Below are 26,562 nucleotides of genomic sequence, written 5' to 3'. Positions count from 1 at the left end.
TCCGAAGAAAACATGAAAGATAAACATAAAATGCATGGTTTTATGTTATAGAACTGTATCAAACCCAGCCCACATGCCACACTTTTTGTGCGCCATGCATAAAATATCTGTGCCAATGGCACAAGGGTGCTAGTGTTGTCTGCACGATACATAATTGTTGAAATACATGTACATGTATTCTATTTTATGTCAATGTACGTGTGTATGGAACTAGATGCCCTAGAAACTAAGCAATCTAAATGACACATATGTGTAATGCTTTTCCCATTGATTTCTATTGTAAACTATAGAACATCGTTAGACCAACTGTGGTCCAACTACTTTTCGTTGTTAAAGTTGGCAGCCGTTAGTTAATGTTTACACTACGTTGGGTCAATGTTGGTCAAGCCATTGTTTGCCTCTAGTTGGTCCAACGTAGGTATACTATCTGGTATTGTCATAGTTTGATATTTACCCTGTACTTTTGGATCATTTGCAAAAACAAAAACAAACAAACAAAAAAAACATGACAGAAAAAAGTAAAGGGCATTCAGAAATATGCAATACACTCGTATAAAAATTCAGAACAAATAAATGATTAACTCATGAACTGAAAGTTTTTGCGTATACATGACATATGTTCAATTCTGAAAAAAAAACGCTGGCTTTTTTCAAACTTTTCACATTCAAAGCCAGTTACATATATCATATACAGTACCATATGTGGCAAAGGCTGATTTGAGTCCTTTTTCTTGGTAAATGTATAGTAAAACATGTGTCAGTGTCCACCTCTAACTAGCAACCGTTTTAAAAGGACTATGATTCATATAATCATATGTAAGGTCACATATGACGGATTTGATCATTATTTACTTGACATGGTTATAAATATCTTTTCCAACTAGATAATGTTTTGTTGGGCACAGCTTAAGGAGGTAGACCTAGGGTAAGGGACACAACTCTTAAAAATCATTCGAACGTTTGTATTCGGCATTTTACATCAATCTTTTGTAGACATCAAAATAATTTTGATTGATTTCATTCTGTTTCAAATGAAAGCTTGATAGGCTTTGGTGAATTGAATATGATACAAACATTTCACTGATTTCAAGAGTTGTGTCCCTTACCCTAGGTCTACCTCCCTAATGCAACTGAAAATGTGCAGTGTAACCTGTCTAAACAAAATCTTTTTTTTTTGTGGTCTGTGAGATTTGTTCGGTTATTGCATGTCTGGTTTAAAAAAGTTACCGGTTCATCCAAGGATGGGTTAAAATGGGCTTTGCTGTATTTTACTACGCAGAAGATGAATTATAAAGCAGTGATTAGAAAAAAAGTCTTTTGCTTATGTGGGACCGTTTACTCCTGTTACTTACTATAGGGTTTGTAAGTCTCGTTCTAGTTTCATTTTCCTAGCCGGAATTTCCGAAGTAAATCGTATTGAAATCCGAAGACCGATTTGCGTTTTATTGTTTACTTCCGGAATCTAGAAACGCTGTTTACAATGCAAAATATTCTTTTACGTGCATTCTTCTATCACTTTTATCATATAGAAACAGAAATTTGTCATTTTTATCGGTACTTTTACATGAAAAGATGTCATACTCATTGTTTGTATGTAACAAATCTCCATGCATTTGAAAGTTCGCCTAATACCCATTCTCTTGAAATACGGAGTCACATACCCTATTCCTACAATGCAAGATGTTGGATGCTCCAACAGTGATGACACTGTCAGAAAAATATCACTGTATAATCTATTGCTTTGCTAGAGTAGTTACGTGTATATACTTGCATGTTAAAGAAACACGTTTTGAATTGAATTGATTTATTCAGCTAATTACAATAATAGAAATAGAGTGCTAAGAGAGAAAATAATAAAACGTCTATTGCCATAGCAACCAAATAATCACTGATTGCCCGGCGGCGTTCGTCTACCTCCTGATGCTTCTTTTTTCTTCCTTTTTGTGAAAAACGTCATTCATTAATGAGATCTTATACTTCTTCAAGAGCATACGTATCGTTTGCCACAAGTGACAAAGTCATGGCGGAGGATTTGTGTGGATACAAAAATCAGGCATAGGTATGCAGATCAGCTAGTTTCCATAATGAGATATGGATTATGTTCAGGAGAATGAAAATGATAAAATTGTCAAGGTTGCTTAATATTTTTGGTCGAAATGACCTTTTCCTCATCCATAGCACTAATGAGAGTTACCTGCAACGAAACAAAACAGTACAAAATTGAAATGGTTAATTCTAATATACTACACTGAAATTATAATCGCTTGAAAACAAGAAGTCAAAACATGAGATATCAAAAGAAAAAGACTCTACAAATCTCTCTTAAAAACATTCAATATAATACGCGGCTACTGAAATTCAAAAGACTTCGTATGGGAGTTTGACATTTTCTGCACTTTACAGAAGTTTATTACAAAGTTTGTGATAAACTTCCGTATAGTGCACTGCTACAGTTTAAAGTGCATAAGCAGGAAAAAGGATTTTATTGGTTTTTTTATTTTTATCCCTAATGACTGCGACCGTATAGAAGCGCAGGCTAGAGTTACCATGAAGTTTTCGTCCTTCTCGAACCTATCCTTGATTTCTTTGCCAAGGTCGCCGTCATCATTCTTGATGTCACTACGGAGTTGACCTTTGTCATCCATCAAGGTCAAAAATCCATCTGAACCAACGTTGACAATCTGAAATGAAAAGGAGAAAAATATTACGAGTCTTGAATTTGAATTGCAAACCTTTACTTTATATTCAGTTTTGTTTTTGACTTTCAAACGTAACAGCTTCATACGCCCCGTACGTGTTCTTTTATCAATATGCAGCCATCTAGGTTTACATACCTAAAAAACTCTAGATTGTTCTGAAGATATTTTTTACTTGAGGCTGAGACTTGGATTTTTTGAAAAGTGATAGAAAAAATTCTTCACAAGCATGAAAATAATTTTGTAAATAGCAGCAGCCAGATTTAAATTCATTTGTAAATCTACATAATTCAGTTATAAGTGAATTATATTTATTTTCTGCCCATGGCCAAGTAAATATTTGTTTGCTAAAATTCTAAATATTGTTTCAATTCTTATCCCACCCCCAAATTACTGGAAGTTAGCAATAAGCAGAGAAAGAATACTTCTTTTATACATTATACATATTGTACCAAAAAAATGAGCTAATAATCGGGGATTACTCTTTTGGACTAACCTGATACTCCTGTCGCTTGACGTTTGGAACATCCATGTTATGAGAAGCTGGACAAATATCCTCGTACTTCTTCCCAGTAAACAAGTCCAGGCCAACAAGATGTACCTATATTCATATAGATAATAAAATGCTTCATAAGACGTAGCTTGATACGACCGCAGAAGTCGAACCCTAATAGTTGGACTAGTGTAGACACAATATTCAGTCTTGATACATATACAGCTCTGAATTTGGATTACGATTAAGTGGTTGACACAAAAAAATAAGCTTCTGGCGAGAATAAAAGTGGTCAAAGAACTTGAAATTTGTTTTTTTAATAAGAAATTTTTACAAATTTGAAGAAGTTTATTTCCGACAACTTTTTGGTTCCTTATTCTTTAAGGAGGTAGATCTAGGGTAAGGGACACAACTCATAGAAATCATTGAACGTTTGTATAATTCACCATTTTACATCAATCTCATGTAAGCATCAAAGTAACTTGGGCTGATTTCATTCTGTTTCAAATGGAAGCTTGATAGTCTTTGGTGAAATTGAATATGATACAAACGTATCACCGATTTCAAGAGTAATGTCCCTTACCCTAGGTCTGCCTTCTTAAAAACGATAGTGCAATAACTCTTTATATACAATACAAATTGTGGTATAAAACATTATAGTACGATTTATTAACGCTCCATACACTGTCACTCCAGAGCATGAAAATATTGCATTGTTCCCCTTTAGATTCCTAATCCCTTCCTTTACGGTTCAGTCAAACAACAAGATCAATCCTAGCCTCCCCCTTCTTGTAGAATGGGGTCTTTTTCGTTACTATTTTATTTACGTCAGTGGCGGATCCAAATGTTATGAAATAGATGGTTTTCAACTTGGTTCCAAGCTATTATTCGATCTTTTTTTTTCACAAATTTAGCACGAAATGAACAAAATGTTCCTAACAAATATGTGAGAGTTCCGACTTCCGGAACCTCCCCCTTTCCTAGATCCGCTACAGTAAAGACTCCTTTCTAGTTGCTAACGTACTAGTACTTTTATATAAGATTTCGTAGTGAAATGTTGACAGGATTTATTTTTAAACATACACGGTCTAAGATACAGTATTTTTGTTGCAGATGTTTACTTTTTTTCTTTGCCCTCCCCCTACTTGCTTAACTGTAGTTAAAGTCAACAGTTTATTTTGTAAATGGTGTGTCTTTCCTGCTTTAACGTTGTTTACAAAACTTTTTGTAACGAACTAATATCACGTCAGGGTTCATCCAAAAAGTCAATATTAATGTGGGATCTTTTACCTTCGCGTGGCCATGTTTACCGGGAGACGATGTTGACATCTCTACAATTTTACAAGGCCTGTCCTTGAGGCAGACATAACCATTCTTTCTAAGGTTAGAACACTGCTCAGGGTAGGTCTGGGATGCCTCGGCATCACCTTGCACGAAGTCGTCATCGATGGCCTCGGCGCCTGCCTTAGTCTGTTTTCTGTAAAATATGAAGTAGTGTTTTGTGTGTGAGCATTAAAGGATGCAATGGGGAGATTTATCATGTATATAGAACATCACTGGCGCGGGACCCCCTTCTTTAGCCAGTCAACGCCTCCCCTTCTTCGTAAATTCTTTACTTTAACTATTAGTGACATTAATTGAATCGAAATGGAAAAGCGGATAAAATAGATACTGAGGAACCAACATACTAGACAAAGCTGGCTATAATAAATTAATGGCGGTTTGGGGTAACAACTTGATAGCCTCAAAAATTATTTTAAATGACCTTCATATTACATCGCTTGAGAAGTTTTAAAGTTGGTAGAATCCATGATACACTGTGAAATTACGCATCTTTACGTGGATTAATGCCACTAACAGCAAAATATAATCATCATATGAGTGAACAAAAGAATGCAGTGGCGATCCAGGGGTTAGTACCCCCTTTTTGTTGGACAGTTTGTCATTTTCTTGTCATTAACCCCACTTTTCTGAGGAACCTCCGCTGGTACCCCTATTCAAAGTGTGTGGATCCGGCCCCGAGTTAGCAAAGTTACATGAACAGAATGCGACAATAGATCGAAAACGACCTATCTATATAACCACATAAGCTGTCAAAAGATACTTGTGAGGAACACCATAATTGCAGCTTACCTTTTTCCTTTATTTCTCATCCTTTATCTCTAATAGATCCTTGAATTCTATAACGTGCTCTCTGGTGAATAGTTGGGTCGCCTCTGCTGACTATAACGCTTTAACCCAATGTGTATTGAAAATATTGTATTGCACAACGAACAGAAATGTCGGTAGTCAATGCCGTCAGCTATATATATACCCTTTCAGATTAACAGGGTTTAAAGTTCCTTTCGATTTACTGAACCATATATCTATGAAAAAGGTTGGTATATAGTGGGGGATACCCAATTTTGCTGGAGAAAAGACCTTTTTGGATCGTACTCCCCCCTTATATATTGCTGGATCCGCTTCTGGATTTATACAAGGATTGTCGTTTACAATATGAAGAAGAAAGTGGGTGAAATAAAGCAGATCAGTGAAAAAGAAATCTAACAGTGGTATATATTATGATGTGTCTGTACGGACTTTTTTCTGAAGATGGAAAGTGAAAATGAATGTTCGGATTATCATAAAACTAGATCAGTGTATTAAATATTATTAACACGCTTTACAGTAGTGGATACATAATTCATATAAAAAAGGGCTATTTGCACCAAATTTGTCTCGGATCCAGAGGGATGGCACTCCCTTTTTATTTAAAATAATGTCCTATAGCATACAAACCTTTTCCTGAGGAAACCTCCTTTTCAAAGTGTCTGCAAATTGAAAAATTTTCTAGGAAAAATGAGGATCCGACCCCCCCCCCCCCCTGAAATCTCCTACCAGTTGATTCCCTGTACTTTCGAAATCTAGTTCAAATACATGGCTACTTATACAAAACACGACCAAGTCTTAAATCATGCAGATAGAGTACCTCCAGTAGATTTTATCCTTGGCAATCGCTTCGGATTGCTTTATCGTGCCCACAATATTTATTTAATAAAACACAAGGTACGTCGTTTTAAGGAACTGTACCTGAAGATGCATAGGCATTTTATTTCACCGAGTCTTCAACCTCAGCATTCGGAATAAACTTTCGGAAACCGATGTATTTTTTTTCTTTGTGGCTGTTTGTCCTTTTTCATTTCCCTGGCATTTGTGATACTATAGTATTCGAGAAGCAAGCTCTTACTTCAAGTTATTCTAATTTGTAGTACATTTTTAAAAATGATTTATGCGAAGTAAGGAAGAAATCTATTTTGTGAAGATCTCTCGCCTGGTGAATTCACCGATTGACATGTACCGTGGACCTGCAATAGGGTTAATCACAGGTATATTGCAAGATCTGGGACTACTGGATTACTCCAATGCTTCCTTTTCTATCAATACATTTCATTATTGATCTGGGATAAAAGTATTCAATCAAAAGCTTGTTTGACAGACTGTAAAACCTTGTTATTTTATTGCTTAATTACTATAGTACGCTGATCTTCGCATTATACCATGCACATTGACATTTCTTCGAATGGATAATGAAAAAGAAGTTTATCAAATTAGAAGTTCTAAATGTTCATAAAATTCATTTTAACAAATTTAACCAAATCCCACAAGAAAACATACAGGTATAGGCACAAACATTCCTGCTACACTAAAGCGATGTAGTCCAGACAATGTACTTGATGTACGTACGAGTCTTTTTCAATGCAGTGGGTATAGTTCCGCTTTTTACTCTTTGACCTAAAAGACGCTCTTACATGGAAACGCATGTCACCTGATCGTAATTCTGTTCCCGATTGGTCAAATACTGATAACTTTGTGGCGTTCGAAAAAAACATGTATCAAATATTGAAATTGCATGCCTTGTTTTATTTCCTTAATGAAATGTAGAAAATTACAAATAAAACAATAAAAAAAAATACTCAAATTTCACTGTCAGTTATCTTTTTTTTAAGTTTCAACGAAATCGGTTTAGTAATTTGTTTTGTCATGAAATGAAACGGTCATGATCATTGAACATGTTTTTTCCCTAAGGGAATGGATTTTTAGTGTATATTTAATCTTCAACAAGCTAGTTAAACAAAGTTACACTACCAGTGTACAATGCTTAGCTGAACCCACCCTCTGGCAGTTGATTTTTTAATGCCAAAATATGAGAAGTGATGATTTAGAATTACAGCTGATACCATTAGATTCATACACAAACGTGAGTGTCAAAGGTCAAAATCAAAACTAGTGTCAGGGACATAAATCAAGATCATTGCTCTTCCTCCCATGAAAAACCTAACTCAACTTCTTCCAATAAATGATTGGTATCCTTACTCTAAATTTTGGTTAAGTGTCGAATTGCACCACATTTCATACCTACATGTATAAAAGGACACACAGAAAAACCATACAAACTTTTTATTAAATAATTTTAGCACTTTAATTTCTACAATTTCTCTGTTATAGGTCCATCAGCACAGTTTTCCCCAAATTTAGCCATTGATTTACTGCATTTAGACTTGGCCCAGGTCATGGACAACAGCATTTAGTTACTCAGCTTGCCAATTGTCCCCTAGGCCTGAACCAGCCTACTTTTTTCTTCTTCCAGTATAACATCAGATTTTGCATGCATATTTTTACCAATTGTAGGTTAGATTTTTTTTTTTAATTTAAGGTTCATTCATTATTAACAATCTTTAAAAGAACATCAGACAAATTTATATTTCAGTAAGTTCATCTGTTGAATTAGAATATGTTAACAATTCACAAAACAAAATGAATTTGAATGTTTATGCACGTAAGTCAACCAAAATGCAGATTTAAAAAGAGAAAAAGCATGTAACTCTCTAACAAATATGTATGTACATGTATAAGTTTAACCCAGTTTTCCAGTTCCGTCTTAATAATAATAAATACATATTAAATGCATACATTTAGAGAAACACTCGTTCACATAAGCTGGTATCTCACTGTGTACTTATGTTTACTTCTTCAATGTTTCTAGTTGCACGAAGGCACAAATAGTCAAATCCACATGAAAAAATGCCATTACTCCTTTTTTTCTCATTTCCTTCCCTTAAAACCAGCATCAATTCAACAGTGTCATGATTTTCATATATAGTTTTGTTTTCTTACTCAATAACGGTCAGAAAAAGCCTGAATTATTGGAAATAATTTAACCATAGCACTTAATTTCAGAAAGGTTTGAAAAAATAATAATCATAGAATTAAGGATTAACCAATAACCACAGGAAAGTGATAAAACTGTATTGGAAGAGAAAAATGTACATTGATCTGTTCTGTTGGTTATTTAGTGATCGGCTTTGTTGCTATGGCAGCCTCTTCACCCATGGCCTTTATAAGTGTAATCTGAAAAGATATAACAAAAATGATTTTACAATCTCATCAAAGTAGAAATTGAGAAAATTGGAAGTAAACATTCACTTGTTGTAGTGTAACAGTAAAATGCAGAATTCTGTAATAAAGCAGATCAATTTTTTTAAAGTCATGTCCCGACTTTTAGACTTGATTTGATAAAGCAACAAATGATCGGATTAAAAAAATCACTTCAAGATTTGGCAGTTAGTTATATACAGCAATATGAAACAATATAAATAGACATGAAATTTTAATTTTCTTCTTTGGGTTTCCCCATGCAACATGAAAATTGAAGAAAGATCAGGACTTCCTCTTAAAAAAAGTAGCAGCCTTTTAAAATTCGATGGTACAGTCGAACCTTGGTAGCTCAAACTCCAAAGGACCATTAAAATGTGTTCGAATTATGGGGAGTTCGAGAAATTGAAGTTCGAATATTTCAGGATTTTTTTCTTTGCCTGTCTGAGTTCGTGGATCCTTTTCATTCACTTTCGGAAGATAATGTTGATTTGTGCATATTAAAAATGCTGTGTTCGCTTTTAAAAACGTTCAGAGTTCAAGTTCCTTGGCCAATAATTTGTTTTTAGCTGATTTTCTTTCATGCTTTCATCATACCGACTTTGGAACATTCTCGAACTTTAATCAGTACTATGTTAAGATCAAAATTACCTAATTAGTGATGACTTAAGTATTACCTGTAATTTACTAAAATGACAATGACTAATGATACGGTTTCAGTTTTTCACACCTTTTATTATTCAAGCTGACAAAATGGCTGACGAGTTCAAGTTAGTGATGGTTATTCTCTAAGATTTACTACTGAACAGACCGACTAGTCAGTTTGAGTGTTCGAGAAATCCATGGTTATTTATATAGGAGAAAATTTTTGTACTTTGAATTGTGTTCGAGCCATCCGAGTTTGAGCGAGAGAAATTCGACTGTATTTCAACACTTACTCATCTGAACCTTTCCTGCTGCATGAATGTTTTTTTTAATGATATGTTGATAAGATGGACCATATCAAATTGACCTGAAACTGATTTACTTCATAAGCATCCTGATAAAATTCAGCATCATGGCAATGTGATGCTATGTTGCCCTGGGAAGATCACTGCATATCTAAGCTTTTGCACCATTTAAGGTAGTAGACCTAGGGTAAGGGACACAACTCTTATAAATCATTGAAACGTTTGCATTCACCATTTTATACCAATATCATGTAAGCATCAAAGTAACCTGGACTGGTATCATTCTACTTCAAAGGGAAGCTTGAAAGACTGATGAAATTGCATATGATACAAACATATCACTGATTTGAAGTGTTATGTCCCTTACCCCAGGTCTACCTCCTAATGCTACATTTACCTTCCCTTACAGTAATAAGACAATATAATTACATACAAGACAGATACCATCTGTTAACTTACCATTATTGCCTCATCTTTTTCAAATTTCTCTCTAATTTCCTTGCCAATATCTGAATCAGGTACCCTAATGTCTTCACGAGTTTCACCATTGTCATCCATAAGTGAAAGAAAGTTGTCACTAATATCGACAAGCTATAATGAAAATATCAACAATATTAATACGATTTATCCACCAAAAAAGAAAATAAAAAATAGGGCTTCTTATGGCATACTTACAAACTCCTTCCTTACGAAAATAGTAAGGTGTAACCCAAAACATAGTAATTTAAGATGAAAATCGTCAAATTTTCTCTACAACTGATTTTGGCTTACTTTCAACATCTGAAATGGCATGAATGCAACATATTCTAAAATTGGGTGACTTCCGGTAGAATCTTGGATCCCTTGATATGATTACTCTTTTGTAACCATGATGACAAGTATATAATCAATCATAACAACTGGTTACCAGGAACAAGATCGAACAACTGGCAATGGCTATATATATATTGTTGTTTTGTAAATACAAATGTAGATATCGGGGCCCTGATAATGTACATGACCTATTTAGTCAATTGTAACGAATCCCTGTGTTTGAATCGAAAATTGGGTAATATTACATAGATTCAATACTAACTAATCATTTCATCTTTTAATGTAAACTTCCAGTTCTCATACAACCAAAAACACACAGACATGTGTACGATACTCTTTAAAAGGGATACATTTTATCAATCTATGGGTCGCTTATGATATTGAACAGGGAACCAGATTAGAAACCAGATTAAATAAATATTTATAGATATTGGGGCCCTGCAAATGTATATGACCTATATAGTCTTGTAACAAAGCCCCTTTGCCTGAATCAGAAACTGGGTAATGTTCAATGCTAACCAATCATTTCAAATAAACTTCTCATACTTATACAAGGAAGATACATAAACAGGTGTATGATATTTAAGAGGTACATATTTATCTCGTATGAAGCTAGAACTGTGACACTATGGCGGTAAACACGGCACAAATCTGCAGCATAATGTGAAGTAGTTGTTTACAATTATACAAATCATATGCGAATATATTAAAACTACTGAAATTACGAGTGCAAGAAGTTGCTAACCACATTAGCGACTTTAAAAACATCTGCAAATGGAAGATAACTCTGCTTTATGAGTAGAACCATACTGTTTTGATCTCAGTCATTTTAATGCATGTAAAAGTAAGCATTAAATAAAACACACAGCTGATACAGATCCAAGTAAATTATTTTCTTGATCAGAAATTGAATTTTTTACAAAACAAAATTTTTCTGATTTTTTTCTTTGGATAGTGCCGGAAAAATGTTTTTTATTGTAAAAAATAAGGCAAAACCATACATGTAAACAGGTCTGATATTCTTAAGTTCCCCAAAATTTTGTTTCATGGGACAGGGGTTTACATTTAGTCTGATCTTTCAGTTCACAGCTGTCAAACTCACTAAAGAAAGTACTTAATGTTCTGTTGTACTACAGTTTGTTAAAAGTAAAATTTTTTGTAGTATTGGTTGACATGAGATGGCAAGTTTTACAACAAAATTCATATTAAAAGTTTGTTTTTGTCTAGTGGTTGATCAAATCTGAATATTGCTACCAAAAACAATACTGTTGAAAATAAAATAGGTTGGACAAAAAAGTTGAAGATCAGCGGTCCTTTTCACAAAAAATCATAAGTGTAAATTTAGTCGTAAGTTATGATGTCATAGTCATAATAAGAGTTAAGTATTGTGACATCACAACTTAAGACTAATTTTACTCGTGCGATGATTTGGTGAAAAGGACTGCTGCAGTGGCAACAGGGTCTGTCAGATTACAAGAAACACATTTTTCATCAACCACCAACATACCTGGTAGTCTCTTCTAATGACATTAGGTACATTCATGTTGTGTGTAGATGGACAAATATCTTCTAATTTTTTTCCAGTAAATATATCTATTCCAACCAAATGAACCTACAATTAAAAGATACATGTAATAGAATGTAAGAGCAGCAAATTATGTTATGAAGGCCAAGAAAAAAATATGTCTGTTAACGGTTACCCTTTCTATCCCATTTTTTTCTGCCTACCATACAGGGCTTAAGCTACTTGAGTGAAACAGGGAGAAGTGAATGTGTACGTACATCATTTACTAATGCTTTTTAAAATTATATGTGTTATATGTTACTTACATGCACACAATATAAGCAAGCATTTTCATACATTGATTTTCTTTTATTGAGATAAATGTTACTTTTTCTTTATGCTACCTATGTAAGTAATTAAATATTTTGGACAAAATGAAGTAAGCCTGCTGACTGAATGATTGACTGTATCATTTTATAATGAAATTGAATTTCTAATCTATATGTCTATCCCTTGCCAAATTTATTACATAAAAATTAATATATGATTGAGCAAAGCTTCTTGCATTGCACTGTCCTATTGATTTTGTCTTTTTTAGCAGCACTGGAATACTAAACTTCAGGCAGTGACATTCTGTTGGAATTTTCAATTTGTTCTGTTTTTTTTCCTGATCCCACTAAATCTATGATTTCTTGTTCAAAATATCCAGTCTCTTGATATAAGTTGTTTAAGAGTATCAATAACCATGTTAAAATTTATTTCTGACAAATCAAGACCGCAACTTTATTAACTTATATTGTAGTTATTGGTACAAACTCATCTCAAGCTTAAGAAATGTTCCCTCGAAATGGAGAATTTATTGTTCTGTTATGAAACAGGAAGATCAAAAGAAATGCTTCAGGTTTTCTACCTAACTATCGATTGAGATCAATTTAGCCCAAGTCCAAAGAACCCGCAGAACAAATTTGCATGTTTCGAAATGAAATGTGAATGGCAAAACGTGAATTTAGTGCTAGAAACTTCATTTCTGGTCAACATAGACCCACCATAATTTATGTAGACTGCACTGAAGATTTTATGATTTTTACATTGACTCAGTCCAAATGTCTACTGCTAATTTCTTTTACTGTGAATTATCGAAAGCTGAGGTGAAAAATGTTCATTCTGTATCCTGTTTTAAACTTTTGAAACAAAAATGCTTGTAACCGATAATTCGATAGATTTCGAAAATTTGTTCAATTAATTTTCTCAAACGAGCGCCATTTTCGTTTTAATTGTTATCGGAAGAGAGATATACTGCTAAAAGATGGAGTACAGTCCTAATCATGAGCAATGTCTGAAAATGGGTGGGCGACTTCACTTCAAAGGGCAAAGTTAACGACTCCAGGGCGACTATTTCACATGAACCCCCAGTCGCACGAGCCCTGTACTATAGGACATTTTACTTGTATTTTTTGTTGAAATGCTGCTAAACTACTATTTTGCACAAATAAGCAATATTGAAGTCAGGCAATCCTCCCATAAGTGTCAATATAAAACAGTTTTAAAAATACCTACATACCTATCCTATTTTTTCTCCAAGGTAACCTTAAACATATGTATATATTTTTTTGGCCTAAAGGCACATGATAATACATGTAAATGCCATATATTTTCTTTCAATCACTTTAAGCAACAACTTTATTTGTTGGTTTGTAGATTTTTAACCTAAAGAGACCAGGTCGTTCAGTCCAGTCTTTCAGAAGGCTAGTCGGACAGTTGGATATCACCGTTGAAAATGTGACAGGACCGGTAAAACAATCTGTAATGCCAGACCGGAAATCTGGAAAATTTCCGATATTAGTCATTCTTGATTCAGGTCAGAATGGACGGTAAAACTTGGTTCGGTCCTGAAAATAGTATGTCATCACAGGACCAAATGTCCTGAAAATAAAAACTGAACCTTTGGAAAGACTGTCAATTAGGAAAAAAAAAAAAAAACTGAAAAATGATGGTCCACGGCATCCAAAATGTCTTACAATGACAGATGGACAAGGTGATTCCAATATACATGTACCATTGAGCACAATATTTGTACCCTCACTGACCACCCACCTTTTACTAGACAACATTTAGGTCAAAATCTTACCAGGAATTCGTGATCAACATTTTTTTAAAAGTATGTTGACAGATAAGTTACTATATGTACAATGTATATGAACCTATTCTAAATCCTATATACAAACCTTAGCATGACCGTGCTTTCCAGTCTTAGAGGTTGACATTTCAACTATTTTACATGGACGATTTTTAATGACAACATGACCGTTCTTCCTAAGTGCGGAACACTGTTGTGGGTAGGTTTCAGATGACCCGGCATCTCCACTCTGGAAATCATGATCATCACTGACATCTGCCATTGTGGATCTGAAGAGAAAATATCTGATTTCTTTAAAACAAATCTTAATACATCGTTATATGCAATAAATATTTGGGTTAAGTGATTTCACACTTCAGTTCCTGCTACTTAAGACACAATTTTGTTAATGAAGCTTACCAAGATTTTAACTAGAAACTGTTCCTGAAATATGAAACAAATCTTAATATTTTAAGGTACATGTAGGTTGGTTGAGTGAAAGCCAGCAAGGCTGAAAAAAATATCAGCATACACTATAAACCAACATCTGATTTCTGTATGTTAGGTCATGACCCGCACAGCATTTTTGGAGGTTGGCAGGTATTCTCATTTTCAGTGTGAAGTCAAACTTCGATTTGATTGGTCAATTGATGAATTAAAAATTTATATTGACTGGAAGGCTTTTGAGGAACTACCAAATCTAAAGGCCGAGCTGGAAAATATCATATTTTTCAAGCGTAAATATCTTCAAATATAAAAATCAATTTTAAAAATATTTTGGATATCTGCTCAAAAGATCATTTAATAGAATTTTTACCAACAAAAAGATAACTGCTACAAATTAGATTTCAGGGTTCTACATATGTTAACCAAAGGCACATTTGAAGCTTCACCTTGCTATAAGAGTCCGGATATTACCTGTACATGTTTGTTCAGTGTTCATTCCACAAAATTGCAAAAGGGGTCACTGGCCCCCTTGACAGCATAACAGGGGGTCATTTCCAGTATAAAAAGGGCCATTATAGCAGTATTATAAGGGACCATTTTTAGATAACAGGAAAGATTCAACCAATAAATAAGTTAATCTCAGATTTGTATACACTTTATAGTTTCATTTTAGGTGAGATGTAACAGAGGTACATAAACTCCAAATGAATAAGAAGAAATAGTATGGCATTGCGTTGATTCAAATTGTAATTCAATTTGATGTTGCAGTTTGTTAGAATCTTTATATTCTTGTCTGGATTGTATCAAACCTAGTTCTACAACATGAAACCACGCATTTTATGTTTATCTTTCATGTTTTCACTGGATATTTTCATTTTTTGTTTTTAGTCAAAATGCGAGGTTTTATCATTGGACCTTAATTTCAAGATGTAAAAATCAACTTTAAATTCAGACATTCTAAGAATATTTTTTTCAAAAAAACTATATAATTACAAGAAAATGAAGTCAAATTTACCCCCAACAAACCTTGTTTGGAAGATAATATTCCCGAATTGAAACATGAAGTAATCCGGCCCAGAAGCCGACATCCTTTATGTTACAGTTGGCTGCATTTTCGGATCCATATGGTGAAACGAATTTTTATCATTTAAAGGTTAAAAGTTTTTTTTTCATTCCAAAAGCATTTATCACAAAAAAAAAAAAAAAATCACCACATGATTAAATCATTTTTAAATATATTTCACAGCTGAAAATGATGTGTGAATAAATTTTGTTGCGCCATTAAAATCCTAAATATTTGCCGATTGTTATTCGGAAATATGCTTCTCAGGACTTATCAATTCTGGTGTTCATAGAATCTTACATGCCCGGATTTAAAACCAAATTTGGATGTTTTTAATGGGATTTCTGCTTCTAGTAAGAAATTGATTTAACAGCCACGTCTTTTAACTTTGAACTTCAATCATTCTTAAATATTTTTATATGATATTATGTTACATCTAGACAAAAACATTCCGCAGGTCAATTCGCCAGAACATTACTCCCACAAAATAGCGTCCAATGATAAAACCTTGCATTTTGACTATAAACAAAAAATGAAAATATCCGAAGAAAACATGAAAGATAAACATAAAATGCATGGTTTTATGTTATAGAACTGTATCAAACCCAGCCCACATGCCACACTTTTTGTGCGCCATGCATAAAATATCTGTGCCAATGGCACAAGGGTGCGGTCTGGAATGAACACTGTGTTAGTCATTTTTTGACCAAATGGTACTAAATCTTCATTGCATGAGGCAGTTCTAATTATTGAGGTAATTCAATGAGAACTATAGTCGGCGTCACATAAATAACATACTGTTAAAATTTGAATAAAAATATTTTCTACGACTTTATTGACACCTACCGTCGTTTAAATTGTCTTAAATGACTTGCTCATTCGTTTAGCCAAACGGCTTCTCCCTAAACATTGAATCGTTAAATTCCGGTCAGATTTTAATTCTAGGTGGCAATATTTACATTGTAAAAAGTCGGCCATGTTTACAGTGATCGGGTTGCTAGGAGATGTTGTTTACGTTTAAATGGTTTGTCCAAAAACCGAAGAACCCAGAATGCAATTCGGCGTTATTTCGGATATCTCGGATTTATTTTACGCGAACAACGTATAATACCGAGAAGTTGATCAAGCAGACGATTGTCACCGGAGTTCGACGGGAACTTACGCACTTCCGTTTGTAAACAAATCGTCCCGTAAAAACCAACATGGCGGATATTAGTATGGGATTTTCCCGTAAGGATTTGTTACGCATGATTTAAGCTAATAAGCGACTTGTTTTTGAGAAGCTGTTTGGCTAAACGAATGAGCAAGTCATTTAAGACAATTTAAACGATGGTTGGTGTCAATAAAGTCGTAGAAAATATTTTTATTCAAATTTTAACAGTATGTTATTTATGTGACGCCGAGTATAGTGCATAAGTAGTGACTAAAGGCACAAACTGCTCACAATGCTCAATGGACATTTGATCTACTCTTTCAAAGTATCCTGCACAAGTGCTTTTCAGTCCATCATGAGTAAGAAGCAATTTTGTTGTAACAAAGACAGACGTATCTTGCAGTAGTAATATACTATTTAAGGAATCTACTTTTCATAACTTCACTTGATATTGAGTCAAAACTAATGGTGTATTAAGGTCAATTTCTACAATACGTTTTTAACCTCCAAATTTCGTGAAAACATGACCAGGATGACGGAATATAAGTGTTTTTCAGCTATTGACCATATCAACTTTGCTCCAGGAAGTCGCAAATTACCTAATGTATAATAAGAACGAAATATGTACCATGATTGTTTATATTTAGAACTATAATACTAGACATTGCACAACGGCAACCGTTTACAGATTGGTATCCAACAAAAAACATGGAGGACATATTTTCTGCAATTTCACTTTGGACATTGCCGCGGAAAGTGAACAAAATTCTTGGTTTTTCTGGCACAGACACGACCAATATCATCGAACCATAGGTACTTTCACTCAATTTGATTTTTTTATCACATATAATGCTGACAAATTTCCAAAATTGTCAACTTTCATTCACTCACGTGTTGCCTGTGTTCCGGTGAATTTTCAAGAGGATTGACTGCGCTTGCGCACCACGTTATTTCTCTAGTTACTCCCCTTTAGGCTAAGTCGTAAATTTCGTGAGATTGAAAAACGAGAGTAGTTCGCCTTTAACTTTTTATCTCATTAAGTGCCAAATTGGTTGGCATAAACACAACGCAATAAACAAGACAAATCAAAGAATAATGATGCTTATAAGAGTAATCGTGGGAACCATGATTCTAGCGGAAATCTATGGCAATCCAAAGTGGACAAAAAACCCTATTTTTTATATTAAATAATGATTTTCTCATATTAAAAAAATATATTTCCAATGTAAAAAAAAATATTTTTAATGTCAAAAATTCATTTTTTAATATAAGAAATTCAAATTTTGATATTAAAAAAAATAAATGAACGATTGTTTAATATCAGAACTTGATAAATGAATTTTTAATATTAAAAATCATTTCAAATATTAAAAAATCAATAGAGAACTATTTTTTAATATAAAAAATTATACTATTGTTTTTAATTTAAAAAAAAACGATTTTTTTTTCAAAATTAAAAATTCAATTTTTAATTCATTTTCTAATATAAGAAATTCAATTTATAATATTAAAAAATGAGTTTTAATATTAAATATTAAAATTTCGTTATTAGTCTGACACTTGTAAACATTTTTAATATTAAAAAACGAATAATTTTTAATATAAGAAATTGAATTTTTAATATTAAAAATTGATTTTTTAATATTAGAAATTAAATTTTCAATATAAGAAAATAAATTTTTAATATTAGAAAATTATTTTCTTGTATTAAGAAATCGTTTTTAACATCAAAAATTCATTTTTTAATATTAAAAATTCAACGAGATTCTTGTCCACTTTGGCTTGCTATTGAAATCCCAGGACAAAGACCAAACATGATAACAGAGTAATTATTTCATATTTACCCACATTTGCTTCCATTACATTACATATTTTAATTAAAAAATAAATTCGTTTTTTGATTAACAAATATAAATCTATATTTTTGGGTAAAAACAAATTTTAATTTCATACAGATTTTGGTCAAGTCAAGGATTTATCTACATGTAAATTTAACTCCTGGTCAAGTGCACTGTAAATGAGTTACCAACCCCACTTTTTTTTGGTGGATATGTTATCTTTTAAAAAATGACATAAAAGTTATGATGATTTAAAATTGAAACTCCATGATGTGCAATTGTGTGTTGTTAACCAAAAAACAAATTAGGTTGTAATGAAAAAAAAAGAACGTACAAAAGAAAAATATATGCACGGAAATAGCAAAATTCGAAGCAATTTATATACAGCGTATATTTAAATCCTTGTTCAGAAGTGGGAATTTTTTGTCTGTCATACGATTTTCTCGAAATTACGTCCATTACATCAATTTTTGTAGATGAGAAATAGCGACCTGCGTGCAAGGACAGGCAAATTAAAGTCGCAATTTAAGTACTTCTCCGTCTAAAATCAGGCAAAATGTGTATATACTGTGGCACATAAAGAAAAAATACAAAGAGATTTTATTGCATTATCCAAGTTACTCCAGCAATGCTAGAGGTTGTCTTGCAAGTTATATTTTCTGACTTGGTGCCATACTCCAGCAATGCTAGAGATTGTCTGACACATTGAGAGCCACCGCAAATGTGAATTAGCTTAACATTTGTTTTAAAACATTTTAAGTCTTTTATTTACATAAAAGAAGTTTAACCTACCGGAAATCGAGCGATACAAATCCTTAATATTTGCTAAATCCCTAGAAAACATTTGTAATGAAGACAGTTGCCAAAAATGACCAGCAATTTTGAATTAGGTCACTAATTTTACGAAATACAATATATTTTTGACAAAACGAACTTAAAGTTGGTAAAGGCAATTCGTTGGTTAATTTGATATGTTCGTTTTGCAAATTTTCAAATTCGTAATTTTATCAACCGAATTACGCACTCAAAAAGCTAAAAACCAAATATGAAGTTCATTTTAACTGCATTTACGAAGGATTTCCAGGATTGTTGGATTTTCTCATCAGGTAGTTCATTTGTTTTTCTTCAGTTTAGTCACCTTCTACCGTATTATGATAAAGAAACTGTATAAAACGTTTTAAATGGTAAATAGTTTACTTTAATTCTGCCGATTTCAAAGAACAGCGGAACGAGCGTTATGCAACATGGCGCTCGGAAGAAAGAGGTGGGGGTATGGAGGAACGGAATTCCAACCTCTTACTTTGTAGGAGTATATCCAAGTATCTCAAGAAATTACTGTCCAAGTGTTTGTAAAGTTTGCCTTTTTAAGTTATTGATAGGTCAAATTTAGTTGAAATGCACTATGAAAAAATGATGGGAAAATTTCCCGAACTTTTCCCTGATATAAGCATTAAAAAAATATCTACGTCACCAATGCTTCAGGATAAATTTGAATAGCTTTTCAGTTGTTTTCTAGATGTATTTGAATTTGCTTGAGGCAAAAAAGACCAAATTGAGAAAAACGATGTGCCACTCATTGCCCGATTCTTACACAGAAACTTCTAGAGTCGTCATTATGACAACGCCCGATTGCAATATGACATAAAAATATTCTTATATGACGTCCTTCAAAGCTCTTTAGATCACAGCTATGCTATTCAAAAAGTGCTTGATAAACACACGACCAACATTTCGTGCAACACATGGGCTGCGTCTATTGTGATGTATTTAAGTTTTATAACAACACAACTTGTTGGTTACATGGTTTATATAAAAACTAAAGTCTAATCAGTACACTTGCAGACTATAGCAAAACAGACAGGAAAGAATCTAACCCTAACTTAACCCTTACCATAATTCATTGATAAACAACTGAGACACATTATTGAAACTGTCATTATAATTTGGAAGTGTTAAATGATAAGGATGCTGCGGTTTATAATGCGATAACAACTGGTTATTGATTAATGTTTTCTAAAGTACTTAACACCTTTCCCCTCTAAAATGGAACACATGTCTAAACGATTACTGTCACAATGATTATATCTAATCTACGAAATATATTTATAGAGTCTTCACTAAACTAAAGGAACAGAAATTAAATTTGCACTTTTAAACAAGTCACATTTCCTCAATTAAACGTTTTGGTTTATTTCTCTGCCTTTCGGGATATCTTCTCTCGGAAATGTCATTTCTTGCTCCTACCTGTCGATACTCGGGCTGACCGGTAGACGCAGTCATTTCTGGTTGAACTTCGGTAGTTCGAACAATTTCTGCCGTTTTCCATTTCTCTTCTCCTCTGTAATTTCTAACGATTACTTTTTCACCGCCGTCAAAGTTTCTCAGTTTCTGATTTCCTGCAAATGATTTTTTTAAATTGATTATCATTTACATAACCTTTAATGTCAGGTTTAAGCAAATCCAAACGGGTGCAATGGCGCAGCTTGTGGATTCTTCGCGAACATCTGGCATCCTTTACATTGTTTCGCCAAATGTTCAATATCGGCATCAATCCATGGCCACCATACATAGCTTCTTGCAATAGCCTTCATTTTTACAACACCAGGGTGTCCTGAATGTAGCATTTCCAACACTTCCTTTCTAAGTTTAACCGGAATAACGACACGTATTCCCCATAGTAAACATACTTGGTGCACAGTAAGCTCGTCACGACGTGTATAATATGCTTCAAAGCATTTTTCGTCTGGTTTTGTCCATCCTGTCATAATGAACTCATACACTCTACTTAATACAGTTTCTCGATTGGTTTCTCTTCGCATGGCTGCACTATTAATCGGATCTTGTTCTATTTGTTCAGTGTAGAACAAATCCATGGCATCTTTAATGTCCTCTGAATTTTCATACGGCAGTCGCGACAACCCATCAGCATTCTGGTGAAGTTTAGTGTTTTTGTATTCAATATCATGATCATTGCCAATAAGAAATAGTGCAAAACGCTGAAGTCGGGCAGCTGTAGTTGTCGAACTGCCCTTTTTAGGGTTGAAAATGGACACAAGAGGCATATGATCAGTTATCAATGTAAAATGTCCACCAAGTAAGTATGTGTGGAATTTCTTGACTCCAAAAATGATTGCAGTCGCTTCCTTGTCGATTTGAGAACGGTTTTGCTCAGATTTTGTCAGCGTACGAGATGCATATGCTATCGGACGCTCAGTTCCATGTCCCATGATATGTGATATGACGGCTCCAACACCGAATGGCGAAGCATCGCAAGCAAGACAGATTTCTCAGGATCATGATGACATAGTACTAAGTCGGATGTCATTAGCTTTTTCGCTTCGAGAAATGCAGACTCGCATTGCTTATCCCAGCTCCATTTTCTATCTTTTTCGAGCAGTCGAGTTAACGGTTTAACCACTGTTGAAATGTTAGGTAAGAATCGGTGATAATAATTTATCAATCCAAGGAAAGTTCTTAGCTTAGTAGTATTCTCAGGTGTTGGAGTGTTTAGCACTGATTCAACTTTATCTGACATTTTATGCAATCCCCTTGAATCTATAACGCGACCACAATATTCCACACTCTCTTTGAAAAATTGACACCTATCAAGATTGGCTCTTAGATTATATTCACTTAATCGTTTCAACACATTCTCAAGGTTAGCAAGATGTTGCTCCTCAGTTTCACCTGTGACTATCATGTCATCAAGGATGCATTGAACACCACTTAATCCACATAGAATTTGATCAATTGGGCGCTGCCAAATTGCGAACTCAGACGCTACACCAGAACACATGCGTGTATAGCGGAATAATCCCTAGGTTGTGCTTATTGTGAGATAATTTTGATGATCTACATCGACCTCCAACTGTAGGTATGCATTTCGTAAATCGATTTTCGAAAACTTTGTCCCCCCTGCTAATGATTCAAAGATATCTTCAATTTTAGATAACGGATATTGATCCACTGCAAGTTGGGGGTTCACTGTGACCTTAAAGTCACCACAAATACGAACATTTTTTCCATCTTTCTTTATTACCTGGACAATCGGTGTTGCCCACTCACTATTTTTCACTGATTTGATAATTCCTTTTTCTTCGAGATTTCGTAATTCCTGTTCAATTTTCGGTTTCAAGGCCTTACAGAATTTTGGGCAATTGGTTTGAAATTAAACTTAGCCGTCACACTTTTCATCTATTAAATAGTATGAAAAAATTAGTCATATTAGAATCGAAATAAATCACGGAAAAATATACATTTTATCATTGTTTTACCACGGGCTGGTAATATATGTCGTTTTCTAACCCTCTCCATGTCGCTTGGGGTAAAACAATGCAGCATAAATGGCCAGTCCAGATTTTCTAGTGAGGCTGGGCTGCAGTTCGCTTTTGTGTACTGTTTAGTTCCATCTATTGTACTGTACCGTGTACAATTTGTTCTGTACTTCGTATTTTCATTGCGGCTTTCTAGACTAAAAAAATCGCTTAATTGATCCCCTTTTCTTAATTAGAAATTTTTAAAATCAGTTAAATCTTATTTTATATTTTATATTTTGTTTTTTTTTTTGTTTTATTTTTTTTTATATTGTTTTAATTGACATTTAAATTCCTCTGCAGCCTTTTTTTATCATGTTGTACATCATTCTCCTTAGTCGTACATTAATTTATGCCTGTTTAAAATGGCAAGGCTTGGCAATTCGAATATGAACCTTAATATGTTCGAAACTGCCGATGCAATACAAAATACAAAAGTGCGCCAATACTAAACTGGTTCTCGCTTGTATTCTACGAAAATTTATGTAGTGTAACGCAGTAGTCAGCCGAGAACCAGCTTACGCCAATACGGGATATAGCTGTCCAATACGACTTTTACCCGCCCAAAACGTCATATTGGCTTGGTTAAAATCCATTGGACTAGTTAGTCAATAAAGGTATAATTGCGTAAGGTTTTCCTCAGTCCTATATGGCTAGCTTCGGACAATATGGAAAACCTTACGCCATTATAATTTAGTATTGAACGATGAAAATTCATAAGCAGCTGCTAATGAGCAGTCAAATCATCCACCTGGTATAAACAGCTTTTGAAAATCCATGGTATCATTTATACACATACATGAAAGTAAAATCCTATGGGTAGTATTTATTGTAATGACTGCATCAGGCGCGAATCCAAGGACTGACGTGCCGGGCGTACGCCCCCTGTAAATCGGTGAGAAATTTTTTTACCGCAAGTTTCACCCCATAATATTTTTTTGCCTTGCTTTTTAATTCAATTAACGCCCCCCCCCTCCCTAACCTCAAATCCTGGATCCGCCCCTGTGCATTACCTCATTTCATTTTTATTATTCACTTTTCCCGGTACAGACCAAATATTCTACCCGTTACAACTAATAATATTATTATTACGTGTTCATAATTCCAGTTTGATATTATCAAATATTCAGGGACAATAAATAAAAATCGCAAAAGATTATACTTACGCCATCATACTTAGCATGGTCCGTCTACATATTACGTGTAACTTTTTGTTGGCATTCCAGGAATTGTTGCAAATGTTTTCAACGTATCAACAAGTTTTGTAGACATTCAATTGGTGATTTTTACGGTCTTGACTATCCTTGCGGATCGTACACGACCGTCCATTGCGGGAATTGTTCAGGAGATGTCTGTAGTTAGAGGTAACGGAGCCCAGTCTTCGGGATTTCTGACCAAAGAACTCAGAGTATGTCCTACTAGCGGCTGGGCTGCTCTGTTGACGCTTTGGCCTACTCCCAGGCCCAAGGTGAGTTCGAGGGCGTTTCCCCGCTATTACTGCTATTCGATGAATAGTATACTTTATAAAATGACAGATACAATTTCCCTTTTTTACGGTTCAGTTGACTTGAAAATGTGTACATGTTATTTTAAGATTCATGGTTTGCAATAGCCAATTACCGGTTCATCGGAGAATATATTTTTTTATTATAAGGTATGTAAAATACTGTAAAATAATTCAGAAGTCTGTTGTGCTATACATGTACATGTGATATCTGTGAAGAAATGATTAAGTAAAAAAAAAAAAGAAAAAAAAAAGATTTTAACAACTGGATTAAATATCTGAAATATGAACTGAAATAAGTCACCTGTAATTTACCTATCTGTTAATTGATAAGTATGCACTTTTGTTGTGATAACCACCGACGGTTTATTCTGGCTATTCCAACATTCTAAAATTAATAGGTAAAATTTATAAAAATCCATGTAGGAATAGCCAGAACGATTGTATAAACAAGGGATTAAGTTTGTGTATACTGTAAAAACAAAACTTTAATTGGAATTCTAAATGTGTTGGAGTTACCTGTCACATTTTTGCTGTATGTATGAAATTTTATTTGGGATCTGTAAAGGTTTCATGTGAAAATTCTTATGAATTTTAGACTTGGACGTGTTTAGGTGTCATTTAAAGTTTTTCTTTTTTAACAAATAAAAAAATAAGATTTTTTTTCACAATTTTATTAAATATTCAATATTCATGATGACAATAAGTCATTGATAATATACACTTCATAAGTACATAATATTCAAGCACTGATAACATTGTAAATAAATGAAAAAGCAGTAAATAAAGTTAAAGTACACATGATTTGTTTAAAAGAATCATACAATAAATGCATAAATAAAACATACAAAGCACAACAGCTCAAGCACTAATCAAAAGTTCACAAGTCTACTCTAGACCAAAGGATGTTGGCATTCGCGAAAAAAACGGTAATATATGAAGAAAGATGACTACCGATAGTGGTGGACATTTTATTTGCCCGGGTGTTGAAATGGATGTATTTATGGATTCATCGCCTGTTCTTCCCATGGATCAGAGCGTTACCGATAGTTTTCAGTTAAATGGAACCTTAGGAGAGTATTAACCCCTAAACACTGACCTTATCAGAGTTTTCGCCGAAATTAGTACCCCAAGTCAACAAAAGGTAAACAATGGCCACGGCGAACTCAACTCTACTTTAAACCAAACTTTTCAAAGCGATTATGTTCCTCAACAAGTATTAATTACAAAACTGCAGATCTCCCAAAAGATGCATACATAATAAAACTTATTGAACCAACAAATAATTCGGAAGATTGCCTTATATGGTATCGAAGTTCCCTTGCTAGTCGAGCAAAATCATTACAAGGGTGTCCCACGGGGAAAATATTTACAAGAAAAACGACTACAAAAAGCTCTTCATTAACAAAGTATGCTAGAGATTGTCTTATATTATATATGTTTCTACAAGGCGATAAAACTGAAATTGAAGAAGTTTTCAGAAAAGACGATGGTCACAGTAAATCCATTGTTACCTGAACTTTTAGCGAGTCCCTTAATACTGAAATTATCGAGATGCGTGTTAGTTTACATGATCTTTTGGAAAGAGTGTCTGAACTAGAAAAATCCGAGCAATTGAGAGAAAAAAACAATTAAGAATCTACAGTTGTTAAACAGTTAGCTACGTTCAGAATTGTGCGATCTAAAAGATCGATTCAATACACAATTGAGTGAATGTGAAAGAAAGTCCATACAAAAGGACACTTTATTTAAATTAATCTCACAACAAATCAAACCACTGGATGATTTTGACTTAAACAAATTTAAAACGGACACAGATCGTATAAACTCAGATCTGGATAGACATGTCAAGCTACACGCTATGATGCAAAAACATTAAACGGGTTAAAAGTGTTGAACAAGCCGTCTTATGCTTCGAAGTTGTCCCCGGAGCGAGCCGCTACGGATTTAAATGTCAAAAACACGTCGGCAAATACACACGAAAAAGTGACTACAGTTTCGCCGCAGATCAATAAACAGTTAGACAGAAGAATATCTTTCGGCGAAAGTAACGGTACGAATCGAGTTTTAAGTTAAAGCGATGACATGCTACCATCAGAATCAAGTGGTGTTAAACGAACTTTGTTAAACTCCGAATCAAAATATAAATATAATTGATACGAATAAAGACAAGTAAATTTTAGAATTCCTGTTCGTGTGCATGGAAATACCGAGGAAACAAAACCGACCAACTCTGATGTATTCGTTGGTGTGTCTCCAG

At 33.9% G+C, this 26,562-nt stretch overlaps 2 protein-coding genes across 2 annotated transcripts; both read right to left on the bottom strand.

Moving 5' to 3' along the window:
* Positions 1-1,787: 1,787 nt before the first annotated feature.
* Positions 1,788-5,782, bottom strand: LOC148601685 (eukaryotic translation initiation factor 5A-1-like). Its single transcript, XM_088554393.1, has 5 exons — positions 5,323-5,782; positions 4,480-4,666; positions 3,193-3,297; positions 2,547-2,681; positions 1,788-2,194 (listed from the first exon to the last, which is right to left on the bottom strand). The coding sequence occupies exons 1-5, from the start codon at positions 5,340-5,342 to the stop codon at positions 2,129-2,131; spliced, it is 513 nt and encodes a 170-aa protein (XP_088410519.1). The 5' UTR covers positions 5,343-5,782; the 3' UTR covers positions 1,788-2,128.
* Positions 5,783-7,611: 1,829 nt separating this feature from the next.
* LOC148601684 (eukaryotic translation initiation factor 5A-1-like) lies at positions 7,612-17,644 on the bottom strand. Its single transcript, XM_088554394.1, has 5 exons — positions 17,539-17,644; positions 14,094-14,274; positions 11,872-11,976; positions 10,011-10,142; positions 7,612-8,577 (listed from the first exon to the last, which is right to left on the bottom strand). Exons 2-5 carry the CDS (start codon positions 14,265-14,267, stop codon positions 8,515-8,517), a joined length of 474 nt encoding a protein of 157 aa, XP_088410520.1. The 5' UTR covers positions 14,268-14,274; positions 17,539-17,644; the 3' UTR covers positions 7,612-8,514.
* Positions 17,645-26,562: the final 8,918 nt, after the last annotated feature.

This window comes from Perna viridis, chromosome 12 (genome assembly GCF_037379345.1).
Source record: "Perna viridis isolate PV_CMFRI_1.1 ecotype Kerala chromosome 12, ASM3737934v1, whole genome shotgun sequence".
Taxonomy (NCBI): Eukaryota; Metazoa; Mollusca; class Bivalvia; order Mytilida; family Mytilidae; genus Perna; species Perna viridis.
This window is presented reverse-complemented; position numbering and strand designations above follow the sequence as displayed.

Excerpts from the sequence above, each read along its gene's own strand:
- LOC148601684 (XM_088554394.1), bottom strand. The coding sequence starts at position 14,267 with ATGGCAGATGTCAGTGATGATCATGATTTCCAGAGTGGAGATGCCGGG. Across the intron at positions 11,977-14,093 it reads GAAAGCACGGTCATGCTAAG|GTTCATTTGGTTGGAATAGA; the intron begins GTTTGTATATAG and ends TTTTAATTGTAG. Across the intron at positions 10,143-11,871 it reads TCATTAGAAGAGACTACCAG|CTTGTCGATATTAGTGACAA; the intron begins GTATGTTGGTGG and ends TTTTCATTATAG.
- LOC148601685 (XM_088554393.1), bottom strand. The coding sequence starts at position 5,342 with ATGAGAAATAAAGGAAAAAG. Across the intron at positions 4,667-5,322 it reads ATGAGAAATAAAGGAAAAAG|AAAACAGACTAAGGCAGGCG; the intron begins GTAAGCTGCAAT and ends CATATTTTACAG. Across the intron at positions 2,682-3,192 it reads TCAAGCGACAGGAGTATCAG|ATTGTCAACGTTGGTTCAGA; the intron begins GTTAGTCCAAAA and ends TTTTCATTTCAG.